Below are 13,491 nucleotides of genomic sequence, written 5' to 3'. Positions count from 1 at the left end.
TTTTTTTTTTCAAATGTAATTTATTCCTGTGATGGCAACCTGAATTTTAGCAGCCATTACTCCATTCTTCCAAAGGCTGATTTGCTGCTCAAGAAACATTTATTATTATTTATTTATTAAAAATAACAGCATTTATTTTATATGGGAATATTTTGTAACATTATAAATGAGTTCACTGCTTCGTACTGACCCTAAACTTTTGAACAATTTTGTAAAGAAAATGGAGAATGAGACTTCAGAGCTGGATTTTCAGTGAATAACAACTAACAACTGTAACAGCAAGTAGTGTCCCTGTTAATTTATATTTATAGATAAAATAATTTAACCAATAAAAATATGCCAGAAACATGCAATGCTTAAATTACATACAATTACAGCAGCAATAATGATAAGCACTATATTCAGTAGTTTCTAACTGTGGTAGGGACATGTTTCCATTCATATGGTATCCCAAATCTATGCTCATGGATCTGAGAATTTAATGAGACAAGAAAATAAGCTGACAAAATTTAACAAGCTCTAAACTATGTGCTGTGCAGCATCCAACAGGATTACGCACAGTGTTTCACTACTTCTCGAAGCCATGCATGAAACCCTGGCATGAGAGAGCTGACTTCTGAGTTTGCCTCCAAGTCATTTAACCATTTCACACACTCACTACTGTCGTCTCTCCAAGCAGGAAAGCATTTCACAGCTCACTTAATAGACAGACAGAAAAACTCCAGCATATTTAACTTGAGACACAATCCTGGCATATTTTACCTGGAGCAAACGGAGAGTGTCCATAGCGCACTTTTGTATGGAATCACAAGCGAAAGACAGACGAGTGGAGACAGAGATGGATAGAGACGTGGTGTAGCGTGCGCTCCAGCAGCGATGCAGTGGAGGTCTGTTCTCACAGCAACACCTCTCTCTCTCTCTCTCTCTCTCTCCATCTCTCAAACACACACGCACGCACGCTCGCTGTCACCCTGCCTGCCTGCTGATCCTCGCATCTCAGGCTGATTAGCTCTGAATAACTGATGAGCTTGGGTAAACAGGAGTCAACTCTACACAGTGAATTCTGTTCATTCATGATAAGAGTTCATATGAACTCGGTCCATTAAGTATTTACGAGAGTAACCCTTCAAGCTGGATGGATTACAACCAAAGCCTTGACTTTATTTAACTAAAATGGATGTTTTGCATGCATTCCATGTTAACCAGCTAGATGTTTAGTTTAATGATGTCTCAAGCTCTGTTCACTGTGACAGCAATTAAATCACAGGATCACTGAAAGCCTGCAAGTCCCTGCACTGTTGGTTTCTAGCACTGACAGCTTGGTCAATGGATTGTAGCCAATTTTTTCATTTCTTTTGTGAATTTTGAGTGAATTATTTACATATTTTTTCATTTCAGAAAGAAAATCTAAGTACTACATACTGTATACATAGTAATATACATATACATAAGTAGTAAACTGAGTAAATATTTAGTAGTTTTTTCCTTTTCAGAAAGTTTATGTACAGCTATCATTCACAAAAATACATTTTTCTTTTATATATATGTATATGTATATATACATTTTTCAGAACATGTTATCATGCTACAAAGATGTAAATTATGTCATCAATAACAGTTCACTTACCCCAGATTGGTTATTGGACTAATTATGATTTCGCATAAACCAGACCACCAATACCACCTTTTAAAGCAGACTTGGTTGCATTTTGCTGATGCCATTTTATCCTTGGATAAGAGTGCCATCCTCTCTATTTGATTATGGGGACAGTAGATTGGACTAGCAGCCATCCATTCATGACCTCTGCGTGTCACTAATGCAGTTCCTCACCACTCCTCTACAAACCACAGCACAGAAAATGTGCCCTACCACCCCCAAACGTCCTGTTTTAAAAAAAATCCAAAGTCTATAGTTGTAGTCTGTCAGTTCTCTGACACTCTACCTGATGTGCCTGACGCTGAACAGCTGTAATCTGTAATTAAAATCTCGCTCTCTCACCACAACAAGCACAACAGCTATCAGTGCATGGAAGTTGCAGGCTAAAGATATAATGACTGCGGGAGATGGAGGGGTCAGGAGAGAAGATACAGCTGGTGGGACCATTGTTGTGCTCTTCCTCGGCATGTGGCTGGAGTGTAATCTGGTGTATGGGACGCAGCTCAACCTGTGGTGCTGAAACTAATTCTACAGAAGGGGGAAACCGAAGACGGATGGGTTGCGGTGTTATTATATGGCAAAAAATTAGCTCATGAATATTAATTAGTTTGTACTGACATGGCTCAGAGATTACAAATCTGAAATGTCAACAATAGGATTTTAAATTAAATGGACAATCAGTTTTTAAATGGCAAACGTCAAAATACTATTAAATCAAAAATTACATATTCAAAACCATAAATTATATATAGTAAATAGCACGCTCAATGTAGGGCATATGAAATCCATTTAATTAATTAATTCATTCATTCATTCCCTCCCAAATTCTGTGTTTTCAGTTTTAATTTTTCTGTATTCCGGGTTAATTGTTTAATTATATTTTAATGATCAAAATGGATGTTCAATCATTTGAATTCATAAAACTTAAAAAAATATATAGAATTTATAACACTTTTAACTTTTTAAATATTTTTATTTAATAATTTATTACAATTTTAATAATAATAGTGCCCTATGAAACGTTTTTTTTTTTTCTTTTTTCAGAAATTCTGTTTAAGATTTTATACAAATTTACTATCAAAAATGGTGGTAAATAAATGAACACATAAAACTTTTTATGCATAATTACTATAAAATTAATACTATTGTTGTTCTTTTCACTCAATTCACAAGATCAAATGAACGTTACAATTTTATAATTTTTAAATTAATTTATCTTTATACCAGTTAAATATATATGCAAATTAAAATGTAAATTTTGCTTCTGTATGTTTGATCTGTCAAGATTTGGCATATCTTGTGCATGTTTTTTTTTTCACATTTATGTCTCTTTTCAAGCATATTCTGCCTCTTCCCTCCATCTGCCTTTTTTTTTTTTTCATGCAAAAAAAAAAAAAAAAAAAAAAAAACTTTTACTGTTTGAAATAATATCCGGTACTAAAACAAGGGCAAATTACAGCCTATATCAGAATTGTGCTTTTATTCTGAGCAAGGAGAGGCTGTATATTTTAAGGCCATGAGAATGAGAACAACATCACTGTCTCCATCAATAACAGTTTACCTCCCATAAATAGATGATGATGTCACACTTTGTGGGCGGAGCCCTATCTCATGAGATTTACCTGTCAATCAGGCATTGTTAATCACATTCGTTTCAGTAGAAGTGAAGAGATTTCATTCACTGTCAAATGAATTTAAATGACATTTCCCTAGTCATTCACCTCCATTCTGACATAATTAAAAATCTGGTAGCACTTTATTTTACAGTACGTGTACTTCCCTGGTACATATATGGCAAATATCTTGTACCTACAGGCAAATGAGTGGTAACACAAGGTACTTACCTGAAGTGTATGTACATGGTAACAAATAATAAACACGGCTGTACTTAACTGTCGTACATGCATGGTAATTATTTTGTACATACAGACAAGTGTGAGTACTTACAGGTAGTGCCCGTACATGGTAACTAATAAGACTGCACTTACTAATGTATATACATGGTAAATATGTAGTACTTACAGACAAGTGGGTACAAACAGGCACGTCCTTACAGTATCCGTATATGGTAACTAATAAGACACATAACCGTACATACTAATGATATGAACATGGTAAATGTGTAGCACCTACGGAAAAATGTGGTAACAAACAAGACACATACTGTACTTGGGATATACAGTACGCTTGGTAAGTCTTAACCTTACCTAATAACAAGAGGACTATTTTTCAGTTGCTTGTGTAGGACTGTTAATGCTAAATTGCTCTCCATAACAGTGCTTACAAAGTTTGAAGAACTGGTAATTCCTGCGTAATGTTTATGTAAAATGGTGCACTTTATTTGACAGTCCTATTTCCATATACTTACTATGTACGTACTGGTGTATGTACCTATTAGTTAATGTACAGAATAAGTTATGCGGTACTCAAGCTGGGGGGTATAAACATGGACCAAGGTACTTAATGAGTAATTGATGGTAGGTGCTATAGCAGTTTGGAACTTTGGAAGTTGGTTGGGAAAACGGCAGTAACTGTGCAGCACTGCATAGTGTTAATACTTAGCAGGCACAGTCCTTTTAAATAGGGATTTAGACACATGACAATCAGGAGTTGCAAGTGCAAATATGAGTCTGGTAGCAACTGTATAATTACAAAATAAAATCAGTCTACACACATAATTATTAGGTATGTACGTCATCAAAAATCCCTATTGGACCAATTAGTTAAGAGAATCCGTGTCGTTAAAGATAAGGCAAGTTAACTGCAATGGCACCTACCATCAATTACTCAATAAGTACCTTAGTCCATGTTTATACCCCCCCAACTTGAGTACCGCATAACTTATTCTGTACATTAACTAATAGGTACATACACCAGTACGTACATAGTAAGTATATGGAAATAGGACTGTAAAACTTCATATTTACCACGTGTATACCAAGTACAGTATAGTACCCACACTTGTCTGTATGTACAAAATAATTACCATGCATGTACAACCCGTGACCCGACGAAGTACAGCCGTGTTTATTATTTGTTACCATGTACATACACTTCAGGTAAGTACCTTGTGTTACCACTCATTTGCCTGTAGGTACAAGATATTTGCCATGTATGTACCAGGGAAGTACACGTACTGTAAAATAAAGTGCTACCAAATAGGACAATTAAACAAACATGAAATTTGAAAAGTAATATCATCTAGAAAGAGTGCACTCATAAAGATCACATGCAAAATCACAAACATGCAAATCTTATGTAATTCTCTTCAATCTGTTCCTAAGCCATGATATTAGTCCAACTGAAATAGAAAACAGCCTGAGAACAAAGAGTTCATGGCAATGTCCACTGTGGCATCTCTCATGGACAATTCTGACAATACAACAATCTCGTTTTTTTCTTTCTTTCTCTTCCTTCATTCTTTCTCTTGCTGTCTCTGAACCTTTTTAAAAGCTCCCTCAATGATATCTGTAGCTCTGTAATAGAAAGAATATCTTGGAGTGAGCTGATATCTGTGACCTTGCCAAGGCCAGAGACTGTCTCTGAAGCACAGAAAGCATAGCAGATGGATAATGTGGTGCTTCTCTTCATGGCTGAGAACACCTGGCTGAGCACAAACCGGCCTCAGTCTGTTGTGACTCTGACAGCATTGGTTTCAGTCATAGAGAAAGAGCCGTGACTACACACCCACTGTAATCACACTGGGATCCCTGATCGGGCGCAGTGCTCTCAAGCACATAAACACAATCACACTGATGACTAACTCCTCTTTATCCAATGCTGCCGCAACTGCCTCCACCGCAGAGATTCATTCAATATATTTCACAAATCATGAAACAAATTAGTCCGATTCCATATACTGTTGTTATGATTATGAACTGCTTTAATAGCCAAAACCAATGATTTTCAAGTGTGTGTGTGTGTGTGTGTGTGTATAGAATAGAAAGTTCAAAAGAACAGAATTTATTGGAAATTATAAATGTATAAACAAACCTAAATATTGATATCAATATTAAATATTTATATCAATATTTTTTACACTTTTTATTAATTTGATGCATCCCTGCTGAATAAAAGTATTAATTTCTTTAAAAAAACAAAAACAATAATGCCACAAACTTTTGAACAGTAGTGTATATAAATAAAATATAGTAAATTGAATAATATTTAGGATCAGTTTTTGGTGCTTCTGAATCTTCAGTGGAACCATTAAGTGGACTTGGAAACAAAATTTTAATTAAGAATTAAGTTCTTCATGATTCCCATCCCTAGTGTGCATCATATTGTTATCATCTGCAAGAGGCAGAATGTGTTTTTTGAGATAGCATGTTCAGTAAGTTAATAGCAGCTTGGGAGGACTTGCAGGCTTCTCTCCATGTGGAGTGGAGGAAGCACTAATTATACATAAGGACAACTGCTCATGATGTTCCACAAACAGTCAGCTCTAACGGTGTGCCAGGAGAGGCATATGTCAGGGCACACACACGCACAACACTTTGTTATTATGACACAATGCCAGCTCTCTTTCCTCTAAATCTTTTGGTTGAGACATGCCTGTTATGCAGTACTTTCAAAACTTGGTAAAATATATTTATACTATAATTTAAAGAAATATTTCTACAAAAAAAAAAAAAGATATACCAAACTTTCAGAAATATACCCTGCTCAAGCTGAGAAATGTAAATGTGACTGTTTACTCAATGGCTGGAAAAAGAACATGATTCCTAACAGGGCATAAATAAAGAGCTAATGTTGTGATAAAACAGAGATTCAACTTGAAGTTCATTTTAATATTTTTTTAATTTCAAAATTATATCATACCAGTATCTGTCATTTAATCAAAAAGGATCAAACAAATCCAATAATAGCACAAAATATCACAAAATGCATCACATTTCAAATACTCACTGGAGCTTGAGCCGTTGTTTTACTTCTAAAATAATGTCACTTCCTGAAACATGATGTCATTAAGTGGCTTTTTTATGTCAAAAGAAATTACAAAAGACTATCAGGATGTGAAGTGAAACTGAGGACAAAACCCTATAATTTGGTTATCAGTTAAAACAATCCCTTACAAAAATTAGCCATGGTTTTACTACAAAAAAGACCCCCCAAAAAATCATAGTTATTACAGTTCTATCATGTCAACTCTCAGAAGATTTTAGCATGGTAATGGATATGACAATGGTAATGTATTTGGTCTAGGAGGAATAGATCTGCTTCGCTGCTGTTGCTGTTGGTTATTGCTGTTGTATCTAAACAAGTGGAGCTGGGGAAGGTGGAGGGTTTCAGAGGAACTCTAGTGAATGCTAACCAGCCATTTAAATGTAAAGCAGTAAGCTCATTGGCTACAAGTGCATGCAACATGAACCAATCAGCTTGTGCCAAGTAGTTTAACGCTGTGAATATCATCAGTTTACGTTAATGACCCATCAGCCTGCGCCATCTAGAGTTTCATGGCAGAACTTGCCATTTGAACCATGGTAAATACAAATTAACCACGGTTTTGCTACCCTAACCGTAACCATGGTATTTGTAGTGAAACTGTTATACAAATGGTAATCAATAAGCCAAAACACATGGTTACTACACTATTACCATAATAAAACCATGGTTAATTTTCATAAGGGATATTACCAAGAAAAGATGCTTTGTTTGAAATATTTCAATTCAGTTTCAAAAACTGATTCACTTAGGTAAATTGTAATATATGCTTAAACCAAACTGGTGACATTGTTTAAAATTCACTTCTATGCTCACTGTGTGATATTTTGATGCAAAAAATAATATAATTTCAATCTTAAAATTGAGTTTAATGTTTTATTCAAGATATTAAGACATAGGATAGACAGGTGGAAATGTACTGCATAGTAGAAATAACCCAACTGAGCACCTCAGATGCTGATTGGAGGGGAGTCACCATAACAAGAGGTAAGTTCAGTATAAGGGACAAACAAACAACAGCACTAATCAAGCGAAACCTCGAAACTACCCACAAATCCTGTGCATCACTAACTAAAATTAGCCTATGCCATTCCCGGGAAGCTCAACAGAGACTACTGTGATTAGTTTCATTAGGAGAAAATAATTCATTTGATGGCCTTGTAGGAAGACGGTATAATTATGCTAATTTTGCAGTGGTGTGATTGCAGACCGGAGAACCTCTTGATTTGCACTAACAGTCAAGCAGTAATTATGACAGCTTCTGCAGTGTTTATTTGTTTATTTTTAGTTCAATCCTTTGGGTGCTGGGCCATAAAAACAGTGCGGTCAACTGAAGACAGATCAGTGAGAATTTAAGAATTTACTTACTTTTAACTCATAAACTGGAATTAGAACTGAATTAGCAACACCACAGATGAACTGGAATTTGAGGAACAGGAAGCAGAATTTATTGAATTTCATTTGTGTGTTTGTGTATGGATAGATAGATAGATAGATAGATAGATAGATAGATAGATAGATAGATAGATAGACAGACATATTAATTTCTGTTATATATGTTAAATCCCTTTAGATAAGTGATTGTATACAATTTGTAATGTATTTCTAACATATTTACAATCTATTAACCCTACTTCAAATTTGTAAACTTTTATGTTTAAACAAGGCTTAAAAATAATGTTCTGAATGCCACACCATCCTTGTGTCACGCTGACCCCAGGCTTGGCCTTTACTAACCACTTTAAAGAGCACTGTCACTTTGAGTCACGGCAGGACAGTGCATTGCGGAGAGTGAGAAGAGAGACAAGAAAGTGAAAAGAAAGAAGGAGAAAGGTTTTGAGCCGCACAATAAAACCACGACAGTTAAACAAGCCCCAAATTCAGAATGATTTTCTTTCTAGTTCAGATCCCATGAGCCTCTCTCTCTGTCTCCCTTCATTGCCATCACCACAGCAGTCTGGATTTGGGGAGATAAAAGCACAAATGGATTTAGCTCCCTCTCATTTTGGGGGTTGGATCAGGGGCTGGAATCAATGCGTGAGGGGTCGACACGGCTGTAGACTTTCACTCAAACACACACTGGCGACGTTCAGAATGGAACATACTGCATACTAGGGCTGCATATCTTGAAAAAAAAAGTCATATTGCCATTAACTGTGATATAATAAACTGAACATCTAATATTGCTACTGTTTTAATATCAAGGCTACAAGAACAAAAGGCTGAAAATAAAAACCGAAACAGCATCGAACAGTGAGCAAAAATGACAAACTTGTCAGCAATGCCTTTTTAATGTCTTGCCTATGGTCTGCTAGGAATACAAAGAGTTTAAGGATGTTCAAACAAACATCCAGCTGATCCAGAAGTGAAGTAAGTGAAAAAAAAACAATTCCTGTTGAATTCACACTTAAATTTATTAATGTTGCCACAAACTTCATAGACCCAACAATATACTAAATTAATAACATGTGGTTTTATGCTCTAGGCAGTCAATAATCCACCACAAAAACAACATGTGGCTGGCAGAAACCATCCTAGTGTCAGACTCTGTTCCATGTTTTGTCTGTGTCTTGCTCCCCAGGTGTTCCTTTCCCATGTTTAATTTGTCCCAGGTGTTCCCCATGATGGTTCATGGATCCCAGGTGTGTCTCGTCATCCCCTCCTCCTCGTGTGTGTATTTAAAGTGTTCCCAGTCCCTAGTTCTCTGTCCGCTGTTGAACGTCTTCGTGTAAACGTCTTCCTGAGTTCGTCTCCCTTGGTTCCTTGGTGGTAATAAAGTCCTGTTAAACGTATTCTCCAGCGTCTCCTCGTTCCTCGTGTGTATGCAACGTGACACCTAGTTTATCCCAGCTGCAAGTGAACAGTTGCAAAACTTTTCAAAAGTTTGGGGGCAGTAAAAAAATATATATTTTTTTTTTCAAAGTTTTTTAAAGAAGTCTCACCAAGGCTGTGTTCATTTGATCAAAAACACAATAAAAACAGGAATACTGTGAATTATTATTACAAATTAAAATAATTGTCTTTTTTTATAATAATATATTTTAAAACATAATTTATTCCTGAGATGCAAAGCTGAATTTTTAGCATCATTACTCAAATCTTCAAATCTCACACGATGCTTCAGAAATCAGTCAATATGCTTATTTGCTGCTCAAGAAACATTTCTAATTATTATCAATGTTAAAAACAGCTGTGCTGCTTAATATTTTTCTTTGATGAATAGAAAGTTCAAAAGACTAGCACTTATCTTTTGTAACATTATAAATGTATTTAATGTCATTTTTGATCAATTTAATGAGCCATTGCTAAAAAAAAAAAAAAGATTGATTTACCAGTCTGGGTAAAAAAAAATATTTCTCTACCTTACTTAGTTTTTTGATGAGGTCATGTCGCACCACCTGTCCATGTTGGCATCTGCCTAATTTGGCAAAGTTCTAGGTTTCTGCAAGCCACAAAATTGCTAATTACCTTTTAAACAGCCAATTTATTTTGCTGCCCTAACTATGCAGGATTATATGGCTAGTTGCATTTTGTTATTTGCATTCAGCATTATTTTTTCCCTGCTGTCTGCTAACCTCATGGCTCATTTTTGGGGCGAGCCTTCAGTGTGGTATGCCATTCTAAATCGCCGCTAGCATGCAATTATCGGACCCTCTTCCAAACAACCACACACGCTGCAGTTTGTGAAGGACGATATACACGTAACATAAAACATTATCCCTCCTCACTCCATGTTTTTTTGTGAACCTTCAGAGAAGGTTTTAATTCCATCAGTGTCAACACACACAGGAACGAGGCCAACATTAAAGGGGCAGACGGCCAAGAGCAGGGAGATGAAAGCAGGCTTGCTTACCGTATTGAAATTAGGGAACAGGCCGACCGGAGAGGAGCTCTCCACGGGGAAGGTCATGAAGGGCTTCATGTCCAGACCGGACTGCATCATTAGAGAAGGAGTCCGAACCAATGCAGGGAGTGTGTTGCTATGACAGGAACTTCCTGGAGAGGAAGAAGAGGGAGATAATCAGGACAAAGAGACAAAAAAGCTCTAGGGACAAAACAACCCTTCTTGAATTCACTCATGCATAGACGAGGAAAGCAAGAGAAGGTGCGTTAGAGAAGTGACCAGAGGAAACTCATCATCATCACTGGCCAAAGAAATAAAACATCTGAGTGCTCTGGGGAGGAAGACTGGCATAAAAAAAACACAGAAAAGAGAGCAAGGTTGACAGATGGTGAAAAACAGATCAGAAAAGACTATTTCTGGTATGCTATGTTTCAAACTTAGTTAACAGACCCATGACACTTTTGTCATCATTTACTCTTCCTCATTTTTGGGTGAAGTATCTCTTTAAGACATCACTGGCACGAATATTATTTGCAGAGAAACCAATCCAATAACGCACTGCAACAAGCTCAATGCAAAAATCTAAAAGAATGTTGACTATAACAAAGCTTACATTACAATATACTTACTAGTGGTCGACCGATATTGTTCTTTTGACAGCCGATGCCAATGCCGATATCTTGGAAAGCAGGGTGGCCAATGGCCGATATAAAGCCGATATAATTTGATGTATTTGAATTAATATTTAAGAAATTTGAAATAATTTGAACATTTATTAAAAAATAAATGTGTTATATATAAATGTAAAAATAAATGTATAAATAAACACACTTATACTTAGATGACAAAGTATTTTCACATATAAATAAATATTTAATAAAAATATAATTAAAAAGGAAGTAAACACTGTAACCAAGAGGGCACTCGGTATTCTGGGAAGTTTGTGTGCATTAATCATATTTTTTCAAATAAAGCCAAGGTAACACTAATTTTACATACAGCACACAATGAAAATGACATGAATATGACAGTGGGAAAATGCATAAAGCGCAGCATAATTTAAAATCACGAGTTTAAAGTTTGTCGATCGCGCATCTCCAGTGAAGCTGACTATTAGACAGACTTTTATCCGTATTTAGACAAAACTGTTAACGACAACAGCGAACAAGAGGGAAAATGTGAGCACTGTGTGCCCAGGCGCTGCCGTTCTCAGTGCCGTCAAAATAAAAGTCTGTCGCACCGTCAAAATAAAAGTCTTGAACGCATCGGCCAAACAGGAAAACTTATCGGCCGATGCCTATATTTAAAAAATGCCAAATATCGGTCGACCACTAAATTGCTTACTTCATTCAACACATCATTGTATTGATAAAGGTATTGTTTTACCCAATATTCATCTATACTTTTGTTTATTAAAGTATTAGAGTATGTTTGTTAACAAAAACTATTAAAATTAAAAATATTAAAAATCATTTTTTTTTTTATAAAAAAATAAATATTAGATTAAAAACTCAAAAAATGTAATGAAAATTAATTAACAGTAAATAAACACTGCCTATGGCAACTAACTGAAATAAAATAAGTTTAGGTCGAAGAACTTTAATTACTAAAACTAAAATAAATAAATAAATAAACAACAATTAATATAAAAATAACAAAAGCAAATAACAAAATTATTAAAACTAAAATGAAAATGAAAACTGAAAACAAAAAAGATATAAAATTAAAATAAAACATCATTCAAATATTATCAGTAAATAAATAATGATAATACTCTGTAAAATAAAATAAAGATAATTCAAAATATTGATAAACACTATAAAAAACTGCACCAAACTATTAAAATAAAATGTGAGTTGTTTCTCCTCAGTTATGAATTTTCACTATCGCGACAATGACAAGTCTATAGTAAGTGGTTCTGAATAAAAGGGTCTGCTAAATGACCACTTGTCATTTTAGTATGCATATTTGTTACAAGTGAGTTAATTCATTTAAATCATTTTTAATTCTATACAATCAGTAACATAGTCTCTTTCATTTACACACAGTTATTCATCCTGACTGGAGATCTGGATCACGTACTTCCACTATGTTAGTGCAACATCGCTGAATAAATTGGCCCTTAATATGCTTTGATCAGCGTGAGCAATACCACGTCCATTCATATGACACAATGACAGCTCCAGTCGGACGTGTAATTAAGAAGGATCTTGTGTTATGTGCCATGGAGATATCTAATCATGTATATGACGAAAGGAAAAGGGTTATTTCCAGTTCGCGGCACGATTAAAAGAGATCCAAGACTCTTCGTTGTACGTATCAGAGGCCAAGCTGCGAAACACAATCAGCCTGAGTACAGCCAAAAAAAAACAAAAAAAACTGCAGACCGTGGCCATGTCGTCTTAGTCTTGAATTTCTCTGTAATGGTTAACAAATCCTTGTAATGCTCCTAAAAACGATGCTAAAGCAAACATCTTTTAGCATGGCAGAGGATACGGGAACATCTAAAGCTACTGCACGGCACCCTGGGAGGTATAATGCACACTAATGCTGCTTTAATCATAAGCTAGCATGACACATTTGTGCTCTTTGCAGAAAAAAAAAACATGCTGCAAATGTGCTTTTTCCTTGTCATTTGGTCTGTCTGAACATAAGAACGAAAAATAAACAAGGAATCAATGGCTGTCGGGAATCAAAGGAGTAAGGCAGAGTACAAGGAATGCTTTTTGACTTTCTTTTCAGATGTCGTCCAACAAGTCAATGCTGACTAGACACCCTCAATGAGGCGTCTCGTATAGTATGTTTTGTGGCTGCCTTACAAGCATTATTTGGTTATATAAAACTGCATTCGTGGCTGTAAAACACAATCAAATTATAGAGATGAAGAAATATTTTTATGGTTACACTGTGTTCAGACTGTCAGTCAACATTTCTAGAAAATCACTTCTAATTTACGTGTAAAAGCATGTTCTTTTTTTCGAAACATCATTGATTGCAATGCACAGGCCAGAACAAGTCCACTTCGGTATAATATAAATGCACACAC

At 35.5% G+C, this 13,491-nt stretch overlaps 1 protein-coding gene across 2 annotated transcripts in view; it reads right to left on the bottom strand.

Moving 5' to 3' along the window:
* The window catches only part of znf385b (zinc finger protein 385B), a 62,205-nt gene that overhangs the window by 25,085 nt on the left and 23,629 nt on the right, over nucleotides 1-13,491 (bottom strand). For both annotated transcript variants that reach the window (XM_016445613.1, XM_016445614.1), the window contains exon 2: nucleotides 10,455-10,597. In XM_016445613.1, coding sequence (XP_016301099.1) covers nucleotides 10,455-10,597 — 143 coding nt within the window. The remainder of the gene's footprint in view (nucleotides 1-10,454; nucleotides 10,598-13,491) is intronic.

Source organism: Sinocyclocheilus anshuiensis, unplaced genomic scaffold (genome assembly GCF_001515605.1).
Source record: "Sinocyclocheilus anshuiensis isolate Anshui unplaced genomic scaffold, SAMN03320099.WGS_v1.1 scaffold179, whole genome shotgun sequence".
NCBI lineage: Eukaryota > Metazoa > Chordata > Actinopteri > Cypriniformes > Cyprinidae > Sinocyclocheilus > Sinocyclocheilus anshuiensis.
The sequence above is the reverse complement of the archived record's forward strand: the minus strand, read 5'-3'. Positions and strand labels throughout refer to the sequence as shown.